This window comes from Eutrigla gurnardus (genome assembly GCF_963514095.1).
Source record: "Eutrigla gurnardus genome assembly, chromosome: 14".
NCBI lineage: Eukaryota > Metazoa > Chordata > Actinopteri > Perciformes > Triglidae > Eutrigla > Eutrigla gurnardus.
In genome coordinates, this window is record NC_139937.1 from 13,669,724 (window position 1) to 13,693,004 (window position 23,281).

The 23,281-nt window shown below is 45.0% G+C and overlaps 2 protein-coding genes across 3 annotated transcripts in view; one reads left to right on the forward strand and one right to left on the reverse strand.

Annotated features, from left to right (window-relative positions):
* The window catches only part of LOC311024072 (furin-like protease kpc-1), a 173,659-nt gene extending 170,719 nt beyond the window's left edge, over positions 1-2,940 (reverse strand). Inside the window, exon 1 of the mRNA XM_084026276.1 lies at positions 2,819-2,940. The gene's annotated coding sequence lies outside the window, so the exon portion shown is untranslated. The remainder of the gene's footprint in view (positions 1-2,818) is intronic.
* A 92-nt stretch (positions 2,941-3,032) lies between these two features.
* On the forward strand, positions 3,033-22,755 carry mms22l (MMS22-like, DNA repair protein). 2 transcript variants are annotated; one of them, XM_084026351.1, is made up of 26 exons: positions 3,033-3,049; positions 4,212-4,409; positions 4,712-4,837; positions 5,077-5,129; positions 5,818-5,905; positions 6,023-6,200; positions 6,428-6,521; positions 6,866-6,996; positions 7,403-7,516; positions 7,601-7,777; positions 10,039-10,113; positions 10,225-10,344; positions 10,438-10,673; positions 12,690-12,906; positions 12,999-13,288; positions 16,704-16,882; positions 17,109-17,259; positions 18,197-18,336; positions 19,083-19,225; positions 19,508-19,664; positions 19,780-19,925; positions 20,093-20,304; positions 20,485-20,651; positions 21,157-21,253; positions 21,418-21,585; positions 21,740-22,755. In XM_084026351.1, exons 2-26 carry the CDS (start codon positions 4,237-4,239, stop codon positions 21,813-21,815), a joined length of 3,708 nt encoding a protein of 1,235 aa, XP_083882477.1. In that variant the 5' UTR covers positions 3,033-3,049; positions 4,212-4,236; the 3' UTR covers positions 21,816-22,755. The 2 variants fall into 2 exon arrangements, with proteins under 2 accessions (XP_083882477.1, XP_083882476.1); XM_084026350.1 differs by lacking the exon at positions 3,033-3,049 and adding an exon at positions 3,826-3,931.
* The last annotated feature ends 526 nt before the right edge of the window (positions 22,756-23,281 follow it).

The following is a 23,281-nucleotide window of genomic DNA, read 5'->3' on the forward strand; positions in this document are numbered from 1 at the left end:
TCCACCACAACCTACTCCCTATACATACTTTTTACTAGTTAAATAGTGTTTCCAACTTGTGTGTGTAATAGTGAAGTAGCTGCTGTTTGACTATTCTCACCCGGGTCCAACTAGAACCTCCAAATATTAAATTGATTTGGGCAAAATAAATCAACAGATATTGTCTGCAATCTTTGTACTTTTGGGGTTTATTTGGGCCATTTTACTCCTGAAAACACCCACAACAGATTAAGATTTCTCCCTTGATATATAATTCTGTTTGTGTGTTTAGAGGACTTCCCTTCAAAAGCAAAGTGCCTCCTCCTGCAGCACAAAAACAAGTGCAGCTGACCACCGTTTAAAGTCCACAGCATCATTCAGCTCCAATCTCCCAAGCCACTGATTGAAATCAATAACCTCACTTGGGGCTCGGGCCCCAGTCAATCCCCACTGGAGGTGCAGGGCTGGCAGCGTACACCCCACCCAGCGAGCAGCGGCCCTCGGGCAGGGATGGAGTAGACGGGGAGGGAGGGAGGGAGGGAGAGAGGGAGGGAGGGAGGGAGGGGGAGCACATGAGACTGGAGTACAGGAGAGCCACATTGAACAGTGTCAGGGCCTCGGGGCCTACTGGGACGCTGATAAAGTACCTGGACATTTTTATAGACAAACTACTTATTTCCGTCCTCATATCGCTTGGGAAGACTGATAACTTTATATTCCTCTCAGGCAGAGGGATGAAAGGAGGGGGGGCCCTTTCAGGAGTTTAATTGATCAAACTGTAGCCACAAGCTTTTTTTTTTTTTTTCTTTTTTCCTTGAGATAAAAAAGGACTAGCTCTTTCCCCTGTACAATGCAGAGATCTTTTAGAAAGCAGACCTGATGAAAAAAGAGAATGTAACTCATTATGCAAAGTCATTACATGCCTCTGACTATACTCCTTAAAGAGGGGGAGTTAATGGTGCAGCTGTATCGTACAGGATTTCCAGAGGTCAAACTACCGGTCATAGGATAACATTATTTTACCATGTCCAGATTATTACGCCAACCAAACCTACAGAGGGCTGTTTTGAAGTCAAACTATTTTAAGTGTCTGACAACAGTAATTTTCTTACTGCTCACAGGGCAACTTGCAAGGGCACGGGGGCCAAGCAGTCCAGAGCCTTTCACTGGAGTCTCAACATAGCAAGCATTCCCAATGGAAAAGAACATTACCGTCCCACCAGAGCAGAAAATATATGCTGTTGACTCACCAATCAAGACAAACAACGTGAAAACATATTTTTTTTATTGTTTTTACCGTTCATTGTAAGTAAAAATCACAATCACAAAGATCACAAATCATCAGGCATACGGCAATATATGTGCAAATGTTGATGGAAGTAATTGATATATTCAGGAAGGGGGATATTTTTGTGCCGTTTGTTTATTATATCGACTGCACATAACTGAAAGAACCCTTTATCTTTTTGTAAACAAAAAAGGTGTTGTATCGCCTTGTCCAAAAGGCAATTAAGTCTAATTCAGAGTGGCAGGGATGTTCAGTGTCATCTTTCCTGCATGCAGCAATATTATACGGTTCATCTTCTCTCGTTTTTTGCCGGCATCCTTCAATTCTCTAACAACTCCAGCCAACTTATTTTTTTGTTTGCCACTTTCTGGTATACATTCCTGGCTGGGATATGTACAATGCTGATTTGTCCTCCAGCGACAGCACGCATGCTGCATTCGCGCCATATTGTTCGGATAATTATGAGCCGCCAAGTCAGGGGGGGGAAAAAAAGAATGACAGCAAAGTCAACAAGCTAGCTGCAGAATGGCTGCAAAGCCCCCATTGCTGTCAGTTACTTCTTAATCAAATCCAATATCATCAATTCATCTCATTTAAAAAAGGGAAGTTTACATCATTGGTATCTGGTGTCACTTGTTAACAAGTCCCTCTTAATACACTTAAAACACCGCAAAAGTAGCTACTTTAGGCTCGTTATAGGTGTGACTGCAAAGTTAGCAGGGGTTAGCATAGGGGTGACGGGGAGACATGGAGGCTCCCAAGTCAAAATACCAGGAGGTGTTCCCATTTTCTCCAACCAGCAGCTGCTCTCGTGGGTGACCATAAGCCATGACCCCATAAGCCATGAAAGGCACCACTCATATACAGGTGTTATTGCTGATTTGAATAGATTAGACCTCCACTTGGCTGTTTGGGTGAGTACAGACTGTTCTCCATGTAATTTCTGTGAGCTTTGTAACATATTGTATATATATAACACATTTTTTACACACACACACACACACACACACACACACACACACACACACACACACACACACACGGGACTGGTTGCCTGGCATAGAGGTGTGCCAGGGCCTGGTTATTTGGGCATGGCTTACCTGGGCACTTTGCCTCCTGTCCCAAGTGACGAAGGACCTGCAGGAGTTCTAAATCAGGCAGGAATGGTGTGGGTGTATGTTTTTGACAACTGTTTCATTTTACAGTGGGTGGGGCAACACTTCAACATATGTTGTTTGTGCAGTAGTCTGTCAGCAGTAGCTGACCCACATGCTAGAGAAAGTAGTCCTTCACACAGTTCACTACGTGCATAAAGAAGCTTCAAAAGGCTGAAATTAATCACAAAACCAGCCATCACATTTCTAGTCCCGAGTCTTGCATTGAAAGCCAAGAGTCAACCGGTGCATCAATGCAGGGCATCGAGACTACGTCTGAGGACGAGGGGTGGGGTGCAGGTTCAAACCTCACACCCTCCCCGTCCCACGGTGCCTTGAAAGGATTGAATGGGTTTGTAGCGTAGTGACAGAAAAAAAAAAAAAAAAAAGCATTTACCTTTCCCTCGCAGGCGACAGAGCCTTCACACAGACGGGCTGTCTCCTGTTGAAAGCAGAGCGGCAGGTCGATGCATCGCAAAGGAACAAATCTCCCGACGCGTCCATTTTTATTGTCTCCGGCACTGACTCCCGGTAACAAAGCGTGCACATTTTAGAGCACGCAAAACACCGCATCCACCGTGCATCCGTCTCCCCGCTAGAAGAGTCAAACGTGCAGAAATAACGAACTGTAAGTCGACAAAAAAAAGAGCACATCCCGGCGCGTGGCGGAAAGGGGGGGGGGGGGGGGGGATTTTGTAAAGATGTGAGAATACATTAGAATGCAAGAAATGGTGTGATGGCGAGAGGGACTGTTGGAGGAGACCGATCTGCATATGGAAATTAGGGGTTAGCGTGGATAAAATTCTACCTAAACCGCTGCGTTGTGTTGTGTATAAATTTAGGTGGGACCCCTACAGTGTGACCAAAGGGGGGGGAAAGTGACTTTGACGTAGTCTGAAGAAAAGTCGTGACATGGAGCAGGTGAACTGATTAAACCATTGCATTAGCATCAAGTGTATGCCACAGGATGACAATAATCTTGACAGTTTAGTCATATTGAGCAGCGTAGGTCGCGGGGTTCTTCTGGGTATCTGATGTTTTTGTTGTAGTAAGTAAGATGACTTGAACTCTGTGGCTGTCAGTGTTTTAACTAACGTTAGCCTAATTAAACGACTTAAAGCCCGTGAGGTTGAAAACTGAGCTCGGCGCTGTCAGTACAAAACACATTTATTTTTTCTCTTTCACAAACGTATCGATAAATAATCCTCTGAAACAAATACGGGACTAACTGGACAACACTCCACGTTACCTGGAAACATGAAGCGACGAAGGAAGCACACTGCAGTGAGACATCTTGTGTGTTTGTGTGTGTGTCGGGGTTGACACGACAGGCCGCGCCCACTGTGAAACTTCCGACCAATCATCGGGCCCCATGTCGAGTTCGCGCATGCGTAGAATGGGCGCGCGGGAGATCCCGAGAACCCAAACAAAAATTCATGACAGCAATGTAACCTTTACAGTTTGCTTCAAATATACGGAATATTGTTTACGTAAGAAGCGGAACTTTAAGGTTAGTGAATGTTTCACAACAGTTGTGTTTCGTAAGCGTTGCTGTGTTTAGTCGAACCGTTAGAAATGCTGATATTTCGGTAACGCGTACTATACATTCAACATGTTAGCTAGATATGTTCAATACTGTTGCATATAGTGTGCTCATGTTTAATCTGCTTCACATCTTCTCCCAATATATGAATGCCTGCTACTTTTGTCGGCACCTGATGCAACACGTTACCAGTGTTACGTGGAACAAACCTAATGTCTCAATACAACATTTCTTTTTGTCATAAAAGGTGCTGCTGATTCTTTTCCGGCAACATGGCAGACGACTTCAGCCAGTCCCTCACCCCACCGGTGTCTCCCTTTGCATCAAACAGCCTATGTGAGCTGACTCCAGCCCGACCGCCATGCTTTTGCTGCTCCATAACACAGGAGGAGCCGACTGGAGCACTCTCTACAGATGGCTACATCGCAAGAGGTTCCCTGAAACGGTAGAGTCACTGTCTGTCAGTTCACCATGATCACAAATGTCTAAATATTTCACTACTTGAAGATCAACAGTTGTCACCGTACATATGTTGTGCCAGAGAAATGGTTCCTAATGAAAACTGTTGACAGATCTGTCTATTATTTACTAGAAATGTTTGTTTATTTATTTTCAAAGGTCAGTTTTCAGCTTGGATCACAGCAAATTAAATCACAATCACCTCCATTGCAATTGGGTGGCAGCAAAAACTGTCTGAAAAACTAAGTGAATTAAGTCTTAACTGATGTGACTGCATCCACTCTGTAGACTGCTGTTGCGTCTTGACCCGGCCCCGGCAGAGTATGAGACGGACACAGTGGAGATCTTTGGGTTCTCCTGGGTAACAGAGACAGCACTGGTAGAATCTACAAAGCTACTCTTTGGTCTGTTCAGGTAAGCCAAGATGTAAAACACATTTGGTAATTGCATTTAAAATGAACATGTTTGATATATTTTTTTTTTGTTGTTGCCACCAAAATTGAGGCAGTTTTCCATGGAAGAAGCTTGGAAATGAAATCCTTCTTAGACAGAGCTTTTTCTTTTTTTTACTTCGGAACTAATTTGTTCTGAAACACTGTCCAACATGGGTCATTCACATAACTGGCCTTTGCTTCCTTTCTGTTATATTTCAGACAAACGTTTTACAGGCTGGAGTCCTTGGTGGAGTCCAGCTCACATGACTTCGGTAAGTGTTTGCCACATGTCGTCCACACTCCAGCTAACAATCAGACTTTTAGTTTTTATGTCAGTATTTTGTCCACGCAGTCAGCCATTACTTGCTCACATTAATCAATTAGTTAACGAACAGTTCATCATAAGTCTTACAGTGGATATTATCTGTATAAAAAAAATGTACATGCAATTTAGTTTTTAAATATCACATGCAGATGGGGGTTTAGCCTTAATTTCTTCTAGAAATGGGAAAGGATTTCAGGAAAAGTTGAGTATCTTCCCTTAGAAAGTCATGAACTTTAAATCATATTGGCTGAAGTGCTGGTTGAACCCAAGACTTGTAAATTTGGGGGCAGTTGGTCTAAACAGTGAGCCACAGTATCAGCTAGGAAAAATGGATTTGTACAAAGCAGAATTGTCCAAAGACTATTTAAATACAACATATAGTACCTGCAGATAATGTGGTTAGCATGATTAACTGAGGACGCAACGGCAACAAATAATGAAGATGCATATAAAGAAGCATATCATGGCTTCTCTGAAATGAGCACACTAATTAATCAGCTAAGGTCAAGGGTTGAACACAATTAATTAACCATAAAGAAATTGTTGAGCATATAGTGTTTTAGTCATGACTGATATCTGCAACAGGGCATGTTTTATATAAGATTTAGTAATAATGCCCACAACGTGTGTTGTAGGTCAAGCAGGCAGCCTCCACTATGAAGCAGAGGACCTCAGACAACAGTGTGTTTCTTTCCTTCAGTATGTCAAAGTCTTCTTGCACAGGTAATTATAGATATTTAATGTCAACAACAGTACCACTGATTTAAAGGTTTGTAATTCTGATTTTAATGCATTTGTGGGGGGGGGGGGGGGGTTGGACATGTTTTTGTATTTGCTCAGGTACCTGGAACCTTCCAGCTCCCTGGTTGCAGGTCATTCCCACCCCTATGAAGAGCTGGAGGCTCAGCTCCCCTCTGCTCTTCTGCAGGAGCTGTTTGGCATCACTCTCCTCATAGGACGACTCAAAGACCTGCCTGCCAACATTCAGAGTGCCTTCACTATTACGAATCCAGGAAAGGTGTGTGTGCGTGTGATGCGTAGGCATCAGTTGGAAAGGACACAGGCCTTGGAAACAGATGCAACACGAGGGAGGACGGCAGAAATATTAAGATTTTAAAGAGGAATGACTCGTATGACCACAATCTTTTTAATGCCTTTAATCAAGCGTTTCCATCAATCAAAGGAAATATTTAAATTTTATTGTGCTGTTATTTACATTGACCCTGCTCTGTATTCGTCCCACAGATTTTTCCTCCCTCTTGGCATTTGTTACACCTTCATCTTGACGTTCACTGGTCAGTGTTGGAGATCCTTCACCTACTTGGTCACAAGATTCAAGGTATGTGTCTGGTTAGACGGGAAATAGACACTTAAGATATTGTAGTGTGATGGCTCACTTGTATCATGTAGTTTAGAGAGTGATCTGTAGTATAGTCCAATCTATTTGAAGCACTTACAGTTAAACTTATAATGGGAGTAAAACTGTAATAACATGCAACTGTTTGTTGCATCAATGCTGCTACAGAGATACCATATTCTCTCTCAATGCTAGACCGTTTGAATGATTGTACATTAACTGCTATGTGACATCTAACAAATAGCACAGTGGTCATTAATCTCCTGACTTGCAGCTCATTATCATGGAAACAGGCTTTTAGTAATTTTACATGTTCTCCTTTCCAGGCCAGGTGGTGTACGCCCACCAGTTTGTGGACCTGACGGGAGAGAACCTGACCGATACCAGTCTGTTTGAAGAGCACCTGTGCAGTCTGCTGTGTGACCTAACTGGTCTGGCCATAGGCAAATACAGCAAGGTGGGCAGCTGGCCACAACTCATTAACATCTTCCTGTTGTGATTTACCAGCAGCATTTTGAGGTTGTTTTTTTGGTTGAAACAAAGTTATATTTAATATGTTCATTACCACGTTTAGTGCTCAGTTGAGAGAAAATGGATGAAAGCTGCAGAGGCCACAAAGAATAGGATTTTTTTTTGCTTTTGCTGTTTCCTCCAGAGTAATAGGGTGTTTTAGGGTGGAGGACAGCATTAGTACTGGATGATAATTAAACCATGTTTTTTGCATGCTGAGTACTTACTAAGGTAGTAAAAAATGTAGTCTAACTAATTGTATAATCTATGTCAGTGATGGACCCGATGCATTTATGTAAAACACAGCTGCAGTCGGGAACTTACTATGTTCACCGGATCCTGTTGATATTTAGGTGAGGCCTACAGAGGCAATGAGCAGCCATCACTACCTTTGCTCCTGCACCAAAGAGCTGTGGATCCTGCTCATGCACCTTCTGGAATCCAGGAATAAAGTGTTGCACACACAGGTAATAATGCAAATACAGACACAGTCGCACAATAGAATACGACTGCCCACAATCCCAAATTAACCAAAAAGTGTTTCTCTCTAGTCTTTCTGGAGCTACATGAACTCGTTGTTGGGGCCCCTGGTTTCTGGGAAGCCGGCAGAAGAGCAGTTCAGTGGCCTCCCCACGCACTGTAAAGACCCTTTGGGGTTCACATGGTGGATGGTCACTCATGTAGCAATGTTAGGGCAGTACAGTCGTAACGGTACTCTCCAGTATGAGGTAAGAGACCGAGCATCACAATAATGACACCACAAGATGTCACACTGCAATTCTTTTAAACCAAAAAATACACATTGGTGCCAATTATAATATTGTAATGTAAAGACACAACTTCTCCACAGAATTTGTATTTTTGAAGAAACATTTCCACTCATCCAAGAGGTTTCTACAGTTCTAAAATAAGTCTTGAATTAATTTGTCTTGGCAACTTACATCAGACTTTTTGTACAAATAAGTGAGACTGATGATGATGATGATGATGATGATGGTACCTCTGCCTTATAAAGAGCAGGTCAACTTTATAAAGTACTTTATCTAAATATGAATGTGTATGACACCCTTAATATTTACCAATTATTCCCATATTTATAGTATTTTTTTTTTAATTAAACAAATATTTCATATTTTTTTTAAGTGAAGTTGTATGAGAATCTTAACCATAGTCAGTATTCCCTTCAGTTAATGGTGGTCAGCACGGGAGGTAAGCGATGTGGACCGGGGCAGGAACAAATTGTATTTCAGCCACCCAAAAGAAAGGCCAATCTAGAAAAAAAAAGTTGATATCATTTTAAGTGTAAGCTATATTTAGAATACTTTCACCAAATGACCTCTTCAGCCAGCCTTTCCTGACAGACAGCTGAGGCTGTTATATCCATCAATGCTCTCTTCAATGCCACAGGACTCCTGACGAAAACACTAATTTTACCTTGCAGAACACGGGGCTTGTCTTCTCCCGCTGCCTCAATCAGTTAGTTTGTTTGTTTTTTGTCAAAGGTGTCTTGGGACTTAACATACAGCATACTCTTCAACTGACAGGCCTTGACATTAAGCATTTTAAGCCAAGGGCAAGTGGCTGTATTGTTTTACTTGCCCGATGGCAAAATGTACTTGCCCAAAATGGAAAACGTCGGCCTATTAAGAAAATGTATAAAACAGGTATTTGTTTGATTTTATAATAATTTATTATAATGTAAATACAAATACAAAACATAACAATTATGGTCTGCAAAGCTGTCAAACCACCTGTCAGCCCAACAGAAGAAAGGGCCTCAAAATGTATTTCATTCTCTTTGTCGAATGAAGCGAATGGCGCGGTAACGCGGCGCGAATGGCGCGGTAACGCGGCGCGAATGGCGCGTCTGACGCGGCGCGAATAAAGTTGAAAATATCGAACTTTTCAGGCGGCATCGCGCCACGACATCCAATCAGCGACGAGTTCAAGCCGACAGACAGATGAGCTGAGATGGACGGGCTGCATTACCAAACCCGACTCGGGAAGACCGGACCCCGGCGCGACGGGGGCCGTACCGGCCTCACACCGTCCATGGGCTGAGCCTCGATCAGAAGGACTCAGGCCCCCGCGCGACACCGGGCAATCGGTCTTCCGTACGCCACATTTCCCACGTCCGCCCGCCCGTCGGACGGGGATTCGGCGCTGGGCTCTTCCCTCTTCGCTCGCCGCTACTGAGGGAATCCTAGATAGTTTATTTTCCTCCGCTTAGTAATATGCTTAAATTCAGCGGGTTGTCTCATCTGATCTGAGGTCGAATGTGGCCCCGACTCTGGGGAGAGGTGCGAGGGACGTGGCTCCCGGAGGAGGCTCACGGACTCTGGCATCGGGTACCCCGAGGCGGAGGAGGAGGGTCCGCCGACGTGACCCGCCGGCTCCCCTCAAAAATGAGCGTCATGCGCGAATGAAGCGAATGACGCGAATGAAGCGAATGACGCGAATGACGCGAATGGCGCGAATGACGCTAAAAAAGTCCAAAATTATCAAGCGGCGCGATACACGCGTCTGACGCGATTGTATTCGCGTCTATCGCGTTCGGTGTGAACGCCGCATTATTCTGTTTGGCCGAAAACCGCAGCACAGCGCTGTAGAAAGCTCCGCTTCCGCGAGGACGTTTATTTTGTCAATTTAGTGTATTTTCAAAGAAAAAAAATCACTTGCCCGAACGGGCAACTACACGTCACATTTTAGTTGCCCGATCACAGAGTTTACCTGCCCCGGGCAAGCGGGCAACCGTTAATGTCGAGGGCTGACTGATATAAATCTGTAGCTGGAAAAAACGAGTTATCCTGCTGCCCCTGTCACAGCAGTACATTGCTTTGCTTTGGCATCGGTCCGCCTGTCTGTTTCTCCAAACTGGCGGCATGCCGACTGCTGTCTATTGTATGTGTGACTATTAAGTACCCTTATACAGCCCACTTTAAACATTCAGAACTGTTCCTTTAATATGTGTTGTTTTATTCTGTTTTAGCTGCACTCACAGAAACATCTGATGGATAATTGGACTTTCGTGGAGAAGTTGCTCAAGTTAACCTGTAACCCCAAGGTCAGCCGTGCTTCTAGTGTGTGTGTGCGTGTGCGTGCGTGTGCGTGTACGTGCGTGTGCGTGTGTGTGATTTTAGTAATAAGCACATGTGTTGTCTCTGTGTAATAACAGGGAGGTCTGGCAGAGGAGCATGTCAGGATGCACGTCCACTGCTGTCTCAGTCTCTGTCTGCTGTGGGAGCCGAGCACCAGTGCCGTCTCCACCCTCTGGGACTACTACAGCAAGAATCTGGTGAGGACCAACCTTCAGAGGAAACGGGCAAATTGGTCACTGATGGGTCACATTTTCCTAAGGCCTGTGTTACATTCTGTCCCTCAATCCCAGAGTGCTTCATTCTCCGTACCCTGGCTCGGCGTGTCTGGCGTGGGCACTTTGTGCAAGACGCCCCTGGCCCTGTTGGAGCAGGCTCGCAGCTGCTGCTCCCCCTCTCCCCCCCACTCTCCAGGACATGCGAAGCTCTACCGCTCAGCCAACTCCTTCCACATCTTCCTTCGAGTGCTGGCCCTGTGCCTTGCCCAGGACAGAGCTGGTGGAGTCCCACAGAGACAGATCAAAGGAAGGTAGGTATAGATAGAAGTCTGGAGACTTTGTAGTTTCCGCTCCTTCACATTCACTTCCACCATGAAAAGTAGGTGTTACGGTCAGGCAGTTGACTCCATATACAACGATAAAGTATCTTGGATGAGGGGAAGATAAAAAGGGAAAACACTATTATTACAAATCAGGACTAGGCTTTGTAGCATTCCCCTTCCCCTTGATCATCTCACGTGTGATGTGCTTAGTGTGCTGTTTGGGTTTGTGTGTGTGTATATAGGTGCATACTTGCATGAATACACAAACAACATGTGTGTTTGCTCACTATCATGCATTTCGGTCTTGTTTGTGTGCGTGCCAGGTGCACCACAGTCTCCCAGTGCGTCTTTGATATTTACTCAGGCCCCCCAGTGGAGCAGGTGTCTCAGGAGTCAACCACCTGCTCTTCAGCACAGACCAGAGCCAAGAAGCCTCCTACGGCTACACACACACACACACACTGCACCTGCTCCCTAGAGCAATGACATGGTGATGAGTGTGTGTGTGTGTGAGGCCATTGGATGGAGGAGAGTGTGAGAGTGTGTGTCTTTGTGAAGAAAGTAAGAAAGAACAGAGGAAAGATCACAAGCTAATGTGCACATCAGAACTGTGCACTGGACCAACTTATATCCCAGGCCGGCTGGGCGCCAGAGAGAGGCAGCCGTAGATAAATCCGCCTAATGACTTCCCTCTGTCTGGAATGTGCTCAGTAGCACTGCAGACATGGGGGCTAATTAGCTAACGAGCGTGGCGGTTAATTCGCCTTAACGAAGCTGTGTTGGTTTCCAACACGGATAGAGCGGGGAGAGCTTGGGCGGTGGGGAGATGTGGGTGGTAGTCAGTCTGGCAAGAGCCAGACTGGGCTGGGACAGGTCCAGATCCCCCCCCTTCTCCACCTCCCTCACCGCTATCTCCCCCCCCCCCCCTCAGGAGGCATGAGGCGTGCCGACTGTATTGCTACAACATTTCGGCAGCGTTCCTACTCCTGGCCGGGCTCTGCGGGACACCCGAGCCGACCGCATTAATGGGATCGACTGCTAGCATGTTGATCTCCAACGCCGGGAGTTTGGAGCATCTGCTCGCCTCCGGAAAAAAAAGCTGTCCGGATAAACAAACAGACAGACAGGTTGGGAGAACACAGAAAATCCTCACTGCTGCCTCCCAGCACGCTGCTTATATCCCGGTTACATATTACCCATTCATCTATTTAAATCTTCCTCCTCTCATACTCACGCATGCTTAGCCACCTTTCCCTTTATAGTCCTCTGCGGGTGTAACTAAGCTGATACCGGTGTTAACCCGGTCTTTCTCAGTTCCTCTCTCGTTTTCCTCCACTCCTTTATATCGGTCCTACTTCTTACACTGAGTTTGTCTTGGGATGCTGGCTGTTTGTGGTTTGACCCAAACAGCAGCTCTACTCACCTGTGTGGGCTGCATCTGTGTTTGGGAGATGGAGTTTAAAGTGTGTGTGTGTGTGTGTGTGTGTGTGGGGGGGCGCTCTGTGTTTTCCTGCCGGGCGTGTGTGTGTGTGTGTGTGTGTGTGTGTGTTTATTGATCTCACTCTGGTGTTGCAGTAAATTGGTTTGGCTGTAGAGAGAGGGACCAAGTGCCTACTGCTGTGTGTCTGAGTGTCTCTGACATTTAACATGATCTTTAAAGGCATTTCTCCACAGTGCCCGCAGGATCTAACAGCGTGCTGGGTGAGAGAACCACCCAACTTTCCCTCTCGCTTTTTCTTTCTGTCTCACCCACATATACACACACACACACACACATAAGCCAGGCAGCCCAGCCTCCCTGTAGCTGAGAGGGCGATGGAGGCAGGTGGTGGGATGCACAATGGGGGTGGAAAGTTTGGTTAGTCAGCATTTAAAGTCCGAGGTTTCAGAAGAATAAATGACCTCTGAGTTGGGTCAGTGGAAGTTAAGAACAATTGAAGTTAGATTTTTTTTAACAAAACTATTTAACATTTAAGAAAAAATATGGTTCCCTTATGTTTCCAGGATTTATTCCAAGTTCTCCTCAAAGAAGATGCAGGAGCTACCAGAGGCGGGCCTCATGAACTTCCTGCTGCTGTTTCTGGTGGTGGCCAGGCAGGTAGAGCTCGAGGATGTGGCCAGCAGAGCCTGTGAGCTGCTGGGTTTCCTTCCCTCTAACTGCCCCCCTGGGCACCGCACCCTGGTCTGGAGGGGACAGCTGTCACTGCTGTTATTGTTCCAGGTATTGTTTGCCACAGTTTTATCAGAAATTGTATCTGGAAATGTATTATGCACACAAAGAAGTTTTTCTGATGAACACATTTCTTTCCCCAGGAGAGGGGTCTGGATGTCGGTGCACAGGCTAGCTGGCTGGCCTCCTCCTTTAATGAGGTGGCCAAAGAGTTCTACAATAAGACCACGGAGGTCTCTCGCAGACTTGCCCTGTGGGGGCCTCTTGGCTCATACCTGGAGGGTGTGGGTGAGGTGTTCGAGACGAGCACCAGTCTCAAACTATCTGAGGAAAAGCTGCTCAACGAAGGATTTGATTGGTTACTGCGTGGTTGCCACCTCTCAGAGCTGAATTCTGCACTGGGCTTTCTGCAGATCGTGCTCGCCGAGCTCAGGTGAGACAGCTGGTGTAAATACTCAACAACTCCCGAGTATCTATATTCTCTCATTCCTTTCTTTCACCTTAGCTGCTCCCTCACAGATAGTGGACACATTTAGACACATGTTTTCTGGCCATGTCCAAGCTAAGCTTCTTTTAAAATCTGATAAGTGTCTATAGTAGAGGAGAGTGACCTCTTCTGCTCTTCCCAAGTCCAGAGTCGGCTCACTTCTCATACTGACAATGGGTGGATTGTGCTGTCAGCAGGAATGAGTGTCTGTAAAGAGCCTGTGTTGCGTTGAGGCCCCCGTTAGTCTCAGAAGACCTAGTGGCCCCCTTGTCACCCTCACCAGGTGCTGGTGAAGCTGTGAGTAGAGTTACAGGCCCAAGGGACCCTCCATGGACCGTCCTGTCGCCGTGGGGACGGCGGCAGTGCTGTGAGCGCGTTCACAGACCATGGTCAGTAGGGCGTCAGAACGGGTTCAGTTGTAGGACACGGGTGTGCGTTACACGATCGACCCCGGCTGAAGGTCAGAGAGCCATAGTCTGAAACAGTGTCTGTTTATGTGGGGAGGGAGAGCTGGGAACAGAAGGGAGAGTAGATACAATTCAGGTGAGACTGGATGATGTTGAATGTTACCTTGCTTGGCAGCCTTTAAGTTTGCAACAATCCTTTATTTCCCAAAGAAGTATAATTATCACAAGTAGTAAGTAGTATAGCAAGTAGTTCTTCTGCTTAGAATTACCTCTGGGAGGTACTTTGAAACATTTTAAATTGGTGCATGGATAATATTGCACAATGACAAACTTTTCCAAATTTAGTCATGTTGGCAGTCTAATATCTGACTGAAATATTAAGCTCTTTGAAGGTTAAGTGCTCTGCTATGTTCACCAGGTAGTCACGGACTTTTGTCTTTCATGACAATAAGCAGAAAGACACTAAAATGCTCCATAGAACTGAGGGAAACTAGAGTTGGGTGGTAATTATCTGTGTGTGCACAGCACTCCGAATGACACCTTTCACATTATACATAATTTCATCCATTGTTAATGAGGAAATAATGATTAGAGCAGCTTTAAATCAGAAACTGTGTGATCAAAGGTTATCTAAGGAAGAGAACAGATCTGAGGCAGCATTCAATGACGACCGTAATACATTTTTTGATACTCGGTGCTGCGGACGCATTTCAGTGGTTTCCAACAAGCTATAAAGATATCATATCCAGCCCTCGGAATTATATATTCCAGGTTTTTGCGATACGCATGTGATTTCCTAAATCCCCCCCCAAGCCGCTAGAAATATACTGAGGGCAAAAAGTATTACTGTCACTTCATACTTACACTACTACAACAAAAAGTTAATAAATGAGCTGAAACACTAGAATAAGGACATTGTTAAGTGTTACAGAGCTCTCCCTGATTCATGTAGGTGTATGATTGCTTTAATTCTCTAGCGTATATGTTCCACCCTCTCCACCCTGCACACACACACACACACACACACACACACACACACACACAAACCTCCACACCTGCCTGTGCCCACACACCAAACGTGAAACACTAATCTAAGTGTACTCTGCTCTTATTCCAACGCTGGGCTCCTATAACATGGTATCTCGTTAGCTCTGCTAATTCCCAAACTTCCCATCCGAGATCTCGGGGTTGGAGGGCACACATTTGCACATTAATGGCCAAGAAGAGAGCGAAGAAGAGAACTCCCATAGGCCCTCTGTGTTATGGCCCGGACCACACTGACCCATTTAACCAAATAAAAAAATACCATGTTCTTTCTTTCCAATCCGTCCCACCAAATTAAACATAATTCTTTGGCCTGGCAATTCTCAGTATCTCCTTGTGATTAATGCCTTTTCTGTGACACAATTAATGGGCAATTATGTAGCCTGGCAAATTTAGCCTGTACATCATTATGTCTACTGCAAGCCGTGTGGAATCTGCACACATTAAGAGAATTATTCTGCCAATGGCTGAGGCAGTGGAGGGTCCGAACATTCCCTCTTGATAGCCATTGCCATGGTGCAGAGGCAGGAAGCCAGTCCCAGGCATAATTCCTCAGTTTTATTCCTTCCCATGACCCTCTACTGTGGGAGAGTGGGGCTGTCGCTGTTTGATGAGCTGAGCGGCCAATTGCACACCATGTTGGATGTCATTATTAGGACATCATTCATTGTCATTATTAGGATGCTATATTTCATTTTATGTGTTGCAACTGGGGCTTAAACTCGAACTAGGTACCGTTACGAACATCCTCAAAGGCGAAAGAGGTCAAGTAACAAATGGTTACTAGTAATCATGTGAACAATTTGAATGTCTGGCAAAATATTTACTCAAATGTAGATTTTTAAGACCTTCTGTTACTAAAGCATTTAAAAACACAATGGAAGTCTTTGAAAAATCGACAGAACAAGTTTGTGGTTTTATCAGTCAACTGATTGTCATCATGTCACGCCTCCTTCATCAACGCTCAAGCCCTGGTGACGTAATTTTCTGGCGTGTGCACTTTGCTGCGTCTTCACCACGGCAAGCATAAACCACGCTTTAAGCACGGGCCCTAATGGTGTGTGTGTTTGCGTGTGTGTACACATTGTAAGAAGCCGCAGTGAGGAGGATTAAGTGGGGTCTCTGATGATGTCTTGTACAATGAGGGTTGATGGGTGTGAAAGGCCCATTCCGCAGTAGTAACGAGGCTAATGAATTCAGACTCTAATCGATTGTCTCAGCTCTCTCTGGATTAGATGCAACCTTGCTGGAAGGGAAGGCACTGCTGAGGTGTGTGTGTGTGTATGCATGTGTGTGTGTGTGTGTGTGTGTGTACGTGTGTGTACGTGTGTGTACTATAATAGTAGACTAGAGTGTGTGGTTGAAGATGGGATGGGTGGGGGGGGGTTACTTGTTCCACTGTCCTTTCCTCCTTCCCCAGCACACCTCAAGCCCGCTCCCCCCCCACCCCCATCCGGGTGAATGAGGGGGACAGGAGGATCATCTCCAGTCTAAATGAGATTACAGCTCCTTCAGCTGCTTATCTGGGCTAATGCCAGCCACTGTGGGGCTGCTGTAGCGGCTGGGGCCAAGGCCAGGGATGAGCCAGAAGAGCCAAAGTATAGTCTGTGTACAGGGGATCAGCATTAGGCTCAAATCTATGCCTATAATATCCTCCTCTTCCTCCCCACCTCTACCTCCACCCTGCTCCGCTCCACACTGCAGTGCACCGCCGCACCCAGTAATCCCCCAGGAGAGAAGAGAGAGGGAAAACACATGAAGGAGTGAAGGAGGGAGACGGGGAGCAAAAGGATTTGAGAGAGGAGAGGGTGGAGTTGGATGGTGTTGTACACAAGAGGGAGTGCTATGTTCGGATTTTGTATTGGATAGATTTGTTTATCTGCTTCCTTTGTGTGTCTGTGTCCTTGTAGACGGGTCCATCAGCGCAGTGTCCAGTCAGCGGCCACCCTGGCTTGGGCTCCCGGTAACAGTGTGGTGAAAGAGCGCCACCTAGCAGTAGCAGCAGCACTCTGGGCGCACTTCTTCCCCTTCTTGCGCAGCCTACGCCTCTCCCATACCCCTCCAGCACAGCTGGCAGACGCTGCTGCAGGTCAGTAACACCCATCGGGAGGAAAAGGAGACACTGAGTTGAGGGAAGAAAGGACTGCAGGAGGAGAGGGTGGGGGAGAGCAGGGAATTTTGTGTTGATTTCAACGTTTTGCATGAAACAAACATGATAAGAAAAAACAGACAGATAAGTCAGAACACATGCCTACCTAGTAACACTGCCCTTTAATCATACATATAACAAACATGAAATAATTATGCTTCCTCAGGTTTCACCCTGTTGGCGTTTGATCTGCCTAGCTCTGCCCCTCAGGACCTTCAGCCCAACCCAGTCCGGTCCATCATGCAATGCTTTGGCTGGGACGACATGGTTCAGCCACTTCTGATAACTCGTTACCTTCCCCATCTGCTCCAAAACAGGTACAGTTAGCTTTTAAGATCCACCCTTTGGGCCTTTACCTTAATCACAAAGCATTTTCTTATCACTCCTAATGGGAAAACATCAGGTAAGTCAGACGGGAAGACGTACACCTCTGAGCCTGTCAGCTATCAAGCTTCACCGTGGTTGATATCACTTGACAAAATTGTTTTCAACAAGTCCTGTCGGTATATCTGGTGCTATCTAATTAATAAATTAGACGGCGAGCGTCCTTGGTATGCTCAAAATAGGTTTTAATGAATAAATTGCTCCCATGACTCTAAACGGATTCCCTGAATGTAGTGCATCTTCAAAATTACACTCAAGAGTACAACAGGACTGTTTCAACCTCAAAGGTCCTCTTCACATAGTGTCAAGTGATATTAAGGTGCTGCACCTGAATATAAAGCCAGAACAAGGACACTCTTCGTATTTATTGTTTAGAAGCAGCACCTGCCTGCCAAGGATCCGTTCACTACTGTTTGAGCTGTTTCGAAATATGTAATTTATAAAATGAAGTAGCGGTTTCTTTCTGGCGAAAATGTAATTAAGCCACCACACCTTAGATATAAATTTTCACCTCCCTGTATCCTTCTAGACTCATCATTAAAAGCTGTATGTCAACACGGGAGAAATCAGATTGGAAGAGGCCTTTATGTGTTTCAGACACAAGTGGATGTCAATGTTTATTGCTTGGCATAGACATTCTCCTGTCAGAATACAAAAAAATATGAGCACTTCAGCACAACGAGGCATCGAATGTGAATTTTAACATTGACATTAATGTTAAGTGTGCTTGCGTATATGGCTTATGCCACTCACGTATTGAGTACATGATATTTCTTCATATCTTCATATCAAGTAAAGGCCAGTAAATCCAATAGCCGTATATAACTACACGCATTACATTTGTCTAAAATTACTCACTGTCTTTTCCAGTGAGCTGGTGTCTTCACTCAGCAGTGATGCTGCTGGTGTTGTGTCCGGTTCGGCACAGAGCCTGACGGTGAGGGCTTGGTTCCGCTGTGTTCTGCAGCAGCACCTTCATAAGAACCCAGATGGGTCTGACAGCAGAACAGGTAATGTCACAAAGTCACGATATGATGATTTAAGAAATAACCATTCATTGTACACTAGGCGATATTTACTGAGATATAGGTGTATTTGGAATTTCTTGCATACTATGGAATTCAATGTATGCCAAAAAGTAAGGTTGACAATTAGTCAAACTCTTTGGGTAAGACGGTACGTATTTAGGGGCTTTGCAAATTGCATGTACTCACTTCCAGGGATCCATTCTCTTAGTCTGATCTAAATTGTTTTCTCCCCTATATGTTTATTATGACTGAAGAACAGGTGAAAAAAAGGTTTTGCCAGAATAATCTTATTCTTCATGTTTGTTGTTATAATACTCCACGAGACCACAAGAGGCTGAAGTTCAGCATTGCCACACGTTCTCAATGGGACTAAAAGCATTTGTGTTCTCTTCCAGGCGAGCTTTTATTTCTCCATACACTCTAAACATGAGGTACACATGTTGTGTTAGAAAGTTATGTTACATCACTGCCTCATCTAACTTTTGGCTAGACATGTATTTTAATCGGCGATAAACTGCTGTTAGGAAAAGCAAATGCTTTTATTCCTATTAAGAACATGGGGTAGATGTGCACTTCAGCCTCTTGTGGCCCAAATGAGTATTACATCAACAAACATACGAAAACCTGATTTCACAGAATCTGGTAATTTGTGAGGCTGCTACATTCACCTATTTGTCTTGTTTTAGAAATGAGTGACTGATGTAAATGTGTGCCTATATTTCTTCCAGGCCGGCATGTGGAGGAGCAGTTGCGTGAACTGACCCGGCTTGTGCTGAGACTTCCTGACGTGGACAGTCTTCTGCAGAGAGCAGGCCTCCAGCCCACAGCCACAAGGCTAGAGTCCACTTCAGCACTGGAGATTTTTGTCAAGGTACGACATGCTCACAGGTGTCAAATAAATAAAGTTTCTATAGGCTGTCTATAATTTACACTTTAATGTCCCTGACATGTCACTTCATCCTCATTTTATGCATATGAAGACCTGTAGCACCCACATTATGTTAGATCTTAGATCACCTTTACTAATGTGTGCACTACATGTGATGTATGCTTAGCATATCTCTATCATATCTGGTTTCTACTATAGCAGCCTGTGTTTACGTGCAGATATTTCCATGAATGTATTTTCTTATCTGCTTTGCTGTGGTGTCAGGCTGTAGGCAGCGTGTACAGTGGACTGCACACTTTGTCTGAGCGTTCAGCCATGGTGACCAGAGCCCTGGACTACATTGGGGACATCCTGAAACACATTAAACCATATCTGGTTAGCAAGAACCAAGAAGGACTGCAGCTGGCCTACTGGGCTGTTGGTAGGTGCAGAGCCCGTATTCTTCAAACACAATATACAATAGATAAAACTTCATAAGTACTGTATTCTAATCATTACAGTGCGTGTATCTGACTGTTGTTTGCTGTTTGATTCAGGTTGCATAGTGAAGCACTGGAGCCCCCTGCTGGCCACATCCAAAGCTCAGCAGCTGCTGTTCCGTATTGTGGACGGGCTGCTGCTTCCCCACAACCTCACACAGCAGGACAAAGCACTCAGGGACAGCCTGCCTCTATATCTACAGGTAAGGACATATACCGTGAATCGTGACAGTCGAGACACACAGCAGGGTTAAAGTTGTTTTGTGTTATGAAAGAGACCTGAACCCCTAACCAAAACTGCTTTTATTGCTCATGTCTGTCATTTGTTTAGATGCTTTCATTCTGATTCCTTTACGTTATTTTCCTGCAGGGTCTGTCAGTGGCTTCCAGTGTGTCTCAGTCTCATGGTGGCCACCTGAAGCAGCAGCTCCGCTCCGTTACCCGCAGATATCTGGACCATTTCCTTCCTGCCTCACCTTCCGTGGGTGTCATTGCCAACCACCCAGTGCTTCTGAGTGCCTGTGAGTCCAACCCAACCATCCGAGGAGCCGCGCTAAGAAGGACCATCCTGGAGGTGCTCTGGTAAGTCTCTAGTCCCCCCCATATCTTTACTTCACTCAATTTCTTATTATCAAGGAACGAGGTACATTCTTGTTGCTATGATTTCTTGTTTTCTACTCTGTTTCTCCAAAAGTGTGTTAAACTGTGGTATTCTTCTTCAGAACTAAAAGTAATCAGAGATCTCCCTTTCCAATTTTACAGCGAGTGGTTCCTGCAGTTTAAAGGTCACGCCCCTCCACCTCGGCTAGCATCAGTCCTGATGTTCCTATTGGAGCTCCTTCGACGAAACGGTGACTCAGACCCTGCCCTGCTCACTGTGCCCCTCCCTTCTCTGTTGCGCTGTGTGATGCTGGTCAACGAGCCGCAGGGTAAGGTCATCCTTGTGCATATCACACATAATAATCTGTGTTTATTAAGTGCAGTTTTTCTACAACGAGGGTGAGGGACATCCTTTGGCTCACTCGGTGACTATTATAGCTGGGATTGGTCCTCAGAATGTCCTCGTCTTACAAACTTAGCAGTCACTTAAAATAACAAATTTAATCTTTATGTTTAACGCAGTGATTACTTGTTTAACAAGAATCACATCTACGTACGTATGGCTGTAATTTTGATCTGCAAATGTTTGAATCCTTTTTTTATTCCTCAAGGTTATCCAAAATAGATCCAACCAGACAAGCGTTTGCTTCAACTTCCCTTCACTGCCACCTCAATAAATGCTGTTATTATAGTACTTACTATAAAACGAGGTGGTTGCAAGCATGTCCCTAATGCTTACAATTTGCATCCACCCTCACTTTTGGGGGCAAATTATACAGGAAAAAAAAACAATCATGTTGCTATCGGTGTTATTTTTTTATTTCTTCTGTGCAGTGAGGAAGACGAGCACAGATGCCTTCCAGCTTGTGGTGGAGCGATGTGCCGCTGCATCCACAGAGGGGCCGTGTGACCAGATGATCACTGTCTTACGGTAATTGACGATAATGCATAGCAATAAAAATCTACACCTGCATTCAAGCTGCGTGGCGCCGGATGCACAAACCCTGTAGGCACCGAGTAACACTACCTATTTTACATGAAAGCCTATTTTGTCCTTAATGTTTCTTACCGTTTGTGTAAACCCAATGCTCCTAGGTCGTTTGTGAAGGAGAATGAGGGAGTCTACGACAAGCAGGTATACAGTGTCCTGGAGATGGTGGCTGTTTTAGATCCCTCTGTGGTTCAAGCTCTCATTCCCAACCTGTCTCTCAGTCTGATGAACACTGAACACAAGAGAGGAATGGGCAGGAACATCGCCTTGAGGTGAGCAAACACATGAATCACGTCGTGGAAGCCATGTCAGCATTCATCGCCTTGAACTATTTTTAAGTTGTCGAGACAGTAGGCAGGTGTAATGCATGCATGCTTTAATCTAATGTGTCCACTAATATGACTGCTCCATCTCTCTGTGTAACAGGACTGCATACAAGAAGTTACTGTGCCTCCTTGGAGAGAGTGGGCAGGCAGAAATAACCAGTCTGGAAGTGGACTGAAAAAGGACAAGCTCCAGGACCTGTCGCCAGCTCCAAGAAGCACTTGTTAGTCATAGCAACCTTCTTTTTTTCGCCACATTTCTTAATGTGGTCATCAGAAACTGATAGTGCTGCTAACAAGGGTATCCGACAAGATTTTCATGCATTTCTTTAGCTGAGTTCATGTTAAAACCTGATCTGCTGGTGTAGCGAGCTGGGAAAACATAGCATGGATACATGAAACTGATTTGTTTAAAAATGCCTCGTCAACTGTACTTAAAGGGGCAGATCACCTCAAAATCAAAAATACATATTTTTCCTCTTACCTGTAGTGTTATTTATGAATCTAGATAGTGTTGGTGTGAGTTGCCTAGTTTGTTTCATATCGACCATATAGATGAATCAGGTCCCGGTTACTCAAGATGACCCGCAGATCTTGTTTTGAGCAGTTTCGTCTTGGAGCTATTTGCTTTTTACCGCACTACACCTACCAACGGTATCACTCCGCAGAAGGAAGCTTGCATCTATAATCATGCACGCCTCCTGTCTGCGCCCTGATAGTAGCAGGTGTAGTTCGGTAGAAGGAAAATAGTTCCTGCAGGTAACGGCCCACAAGGTCTGGGGTTTATCTTGAGTAAGCAGGTCAGTATTTCTGGAAAGAGACATTGCTGTAATTAAAATGTATTTTTGGGGCTCTTTAAGCACCACAGTCATATTATATTAGAGAGAAGGCAGATATCTCCAACACTCAGCAACTCTCACCAAAACGATCTAGATTGATAAACAGCATTACAGGTAAGAGGACCAATATGTATTTTGATTTTCTTGTGCGAGTGTTATTTTTTAATCATGGGCTGTAAGCACGGTATCACCAGCTTGTATATAATGTACATATTGTAAAGAAAGCGCAGCTTTGCATTTTGACGTATGCATTAATAATGAAATAAAATGTGACAATGCATATGGATTCGCTCATATATGTCTCTCCACATTTTCATTTCATCGAGTGAGGGAAGTGAGGAATGTGTGCACTGAAGTAAGTACAGACTATTCGTGCTCATACCATCAGGTGCTGGATCTGTCTCTGCTCGGTTGGCACTCTGAATTACAGATTTGATGACAGTCGTGGGCGAGCCCAAAGTGTTCAGTAGCAAAAAAAAAAAAGAAAAAATGTAGAGAGGAGTACTGTTTGTTCCAATTCACTCTCGCCTTTCCAAGTCGCACCAATCTCTTGCGATCCGGGGTTTAGTTTGCACCTAATCACATGAAGTTTCACTCCTGTCTGCCACAATCACCTCGTCCCATTTTCTGTCATTGCTAGTCATTTTCGTGCCTCATCAAAGTGCAATGCATGCCTCCATCACAGCATTCCTTTCCTCCCACGGTATCACAGGTAGTTCAGAGGTAGAACTAAATGAGGACCATTTAGTTCCTTCTACTCATTCCTTATAAAATACATACTAGGTGAATTTGCGTAGCTTCTTTAT

What these genes read in the sequence shown, in the direction of transcription:
- mms22l (XM_084026351.1), top strand. Translation starts at nt 4,237, where the DNA reads ATGGCAGACGACTTCAGCCAGTCCCTCACCCCACCGGTGTCTCCCTTT. An exon ending in ACGGTACTCTCCAGTATGAG is followed by an intron (nt 7,778 to 10,038) that starts GTAAGAGACCGA and finishes ATTCTGTTTTAG; the next exon opens with CTGCACTCACAGAAACATCT. An exon ending in GCTGGCCTACTGGGCTGTTG is followed by an intron (nt 19,665 to 19,779) that starts GTAGGTGCAGAG and finishes TGTTTGATTCAG; the next exon opens with GTTGCATAGTGAAGCACTGG.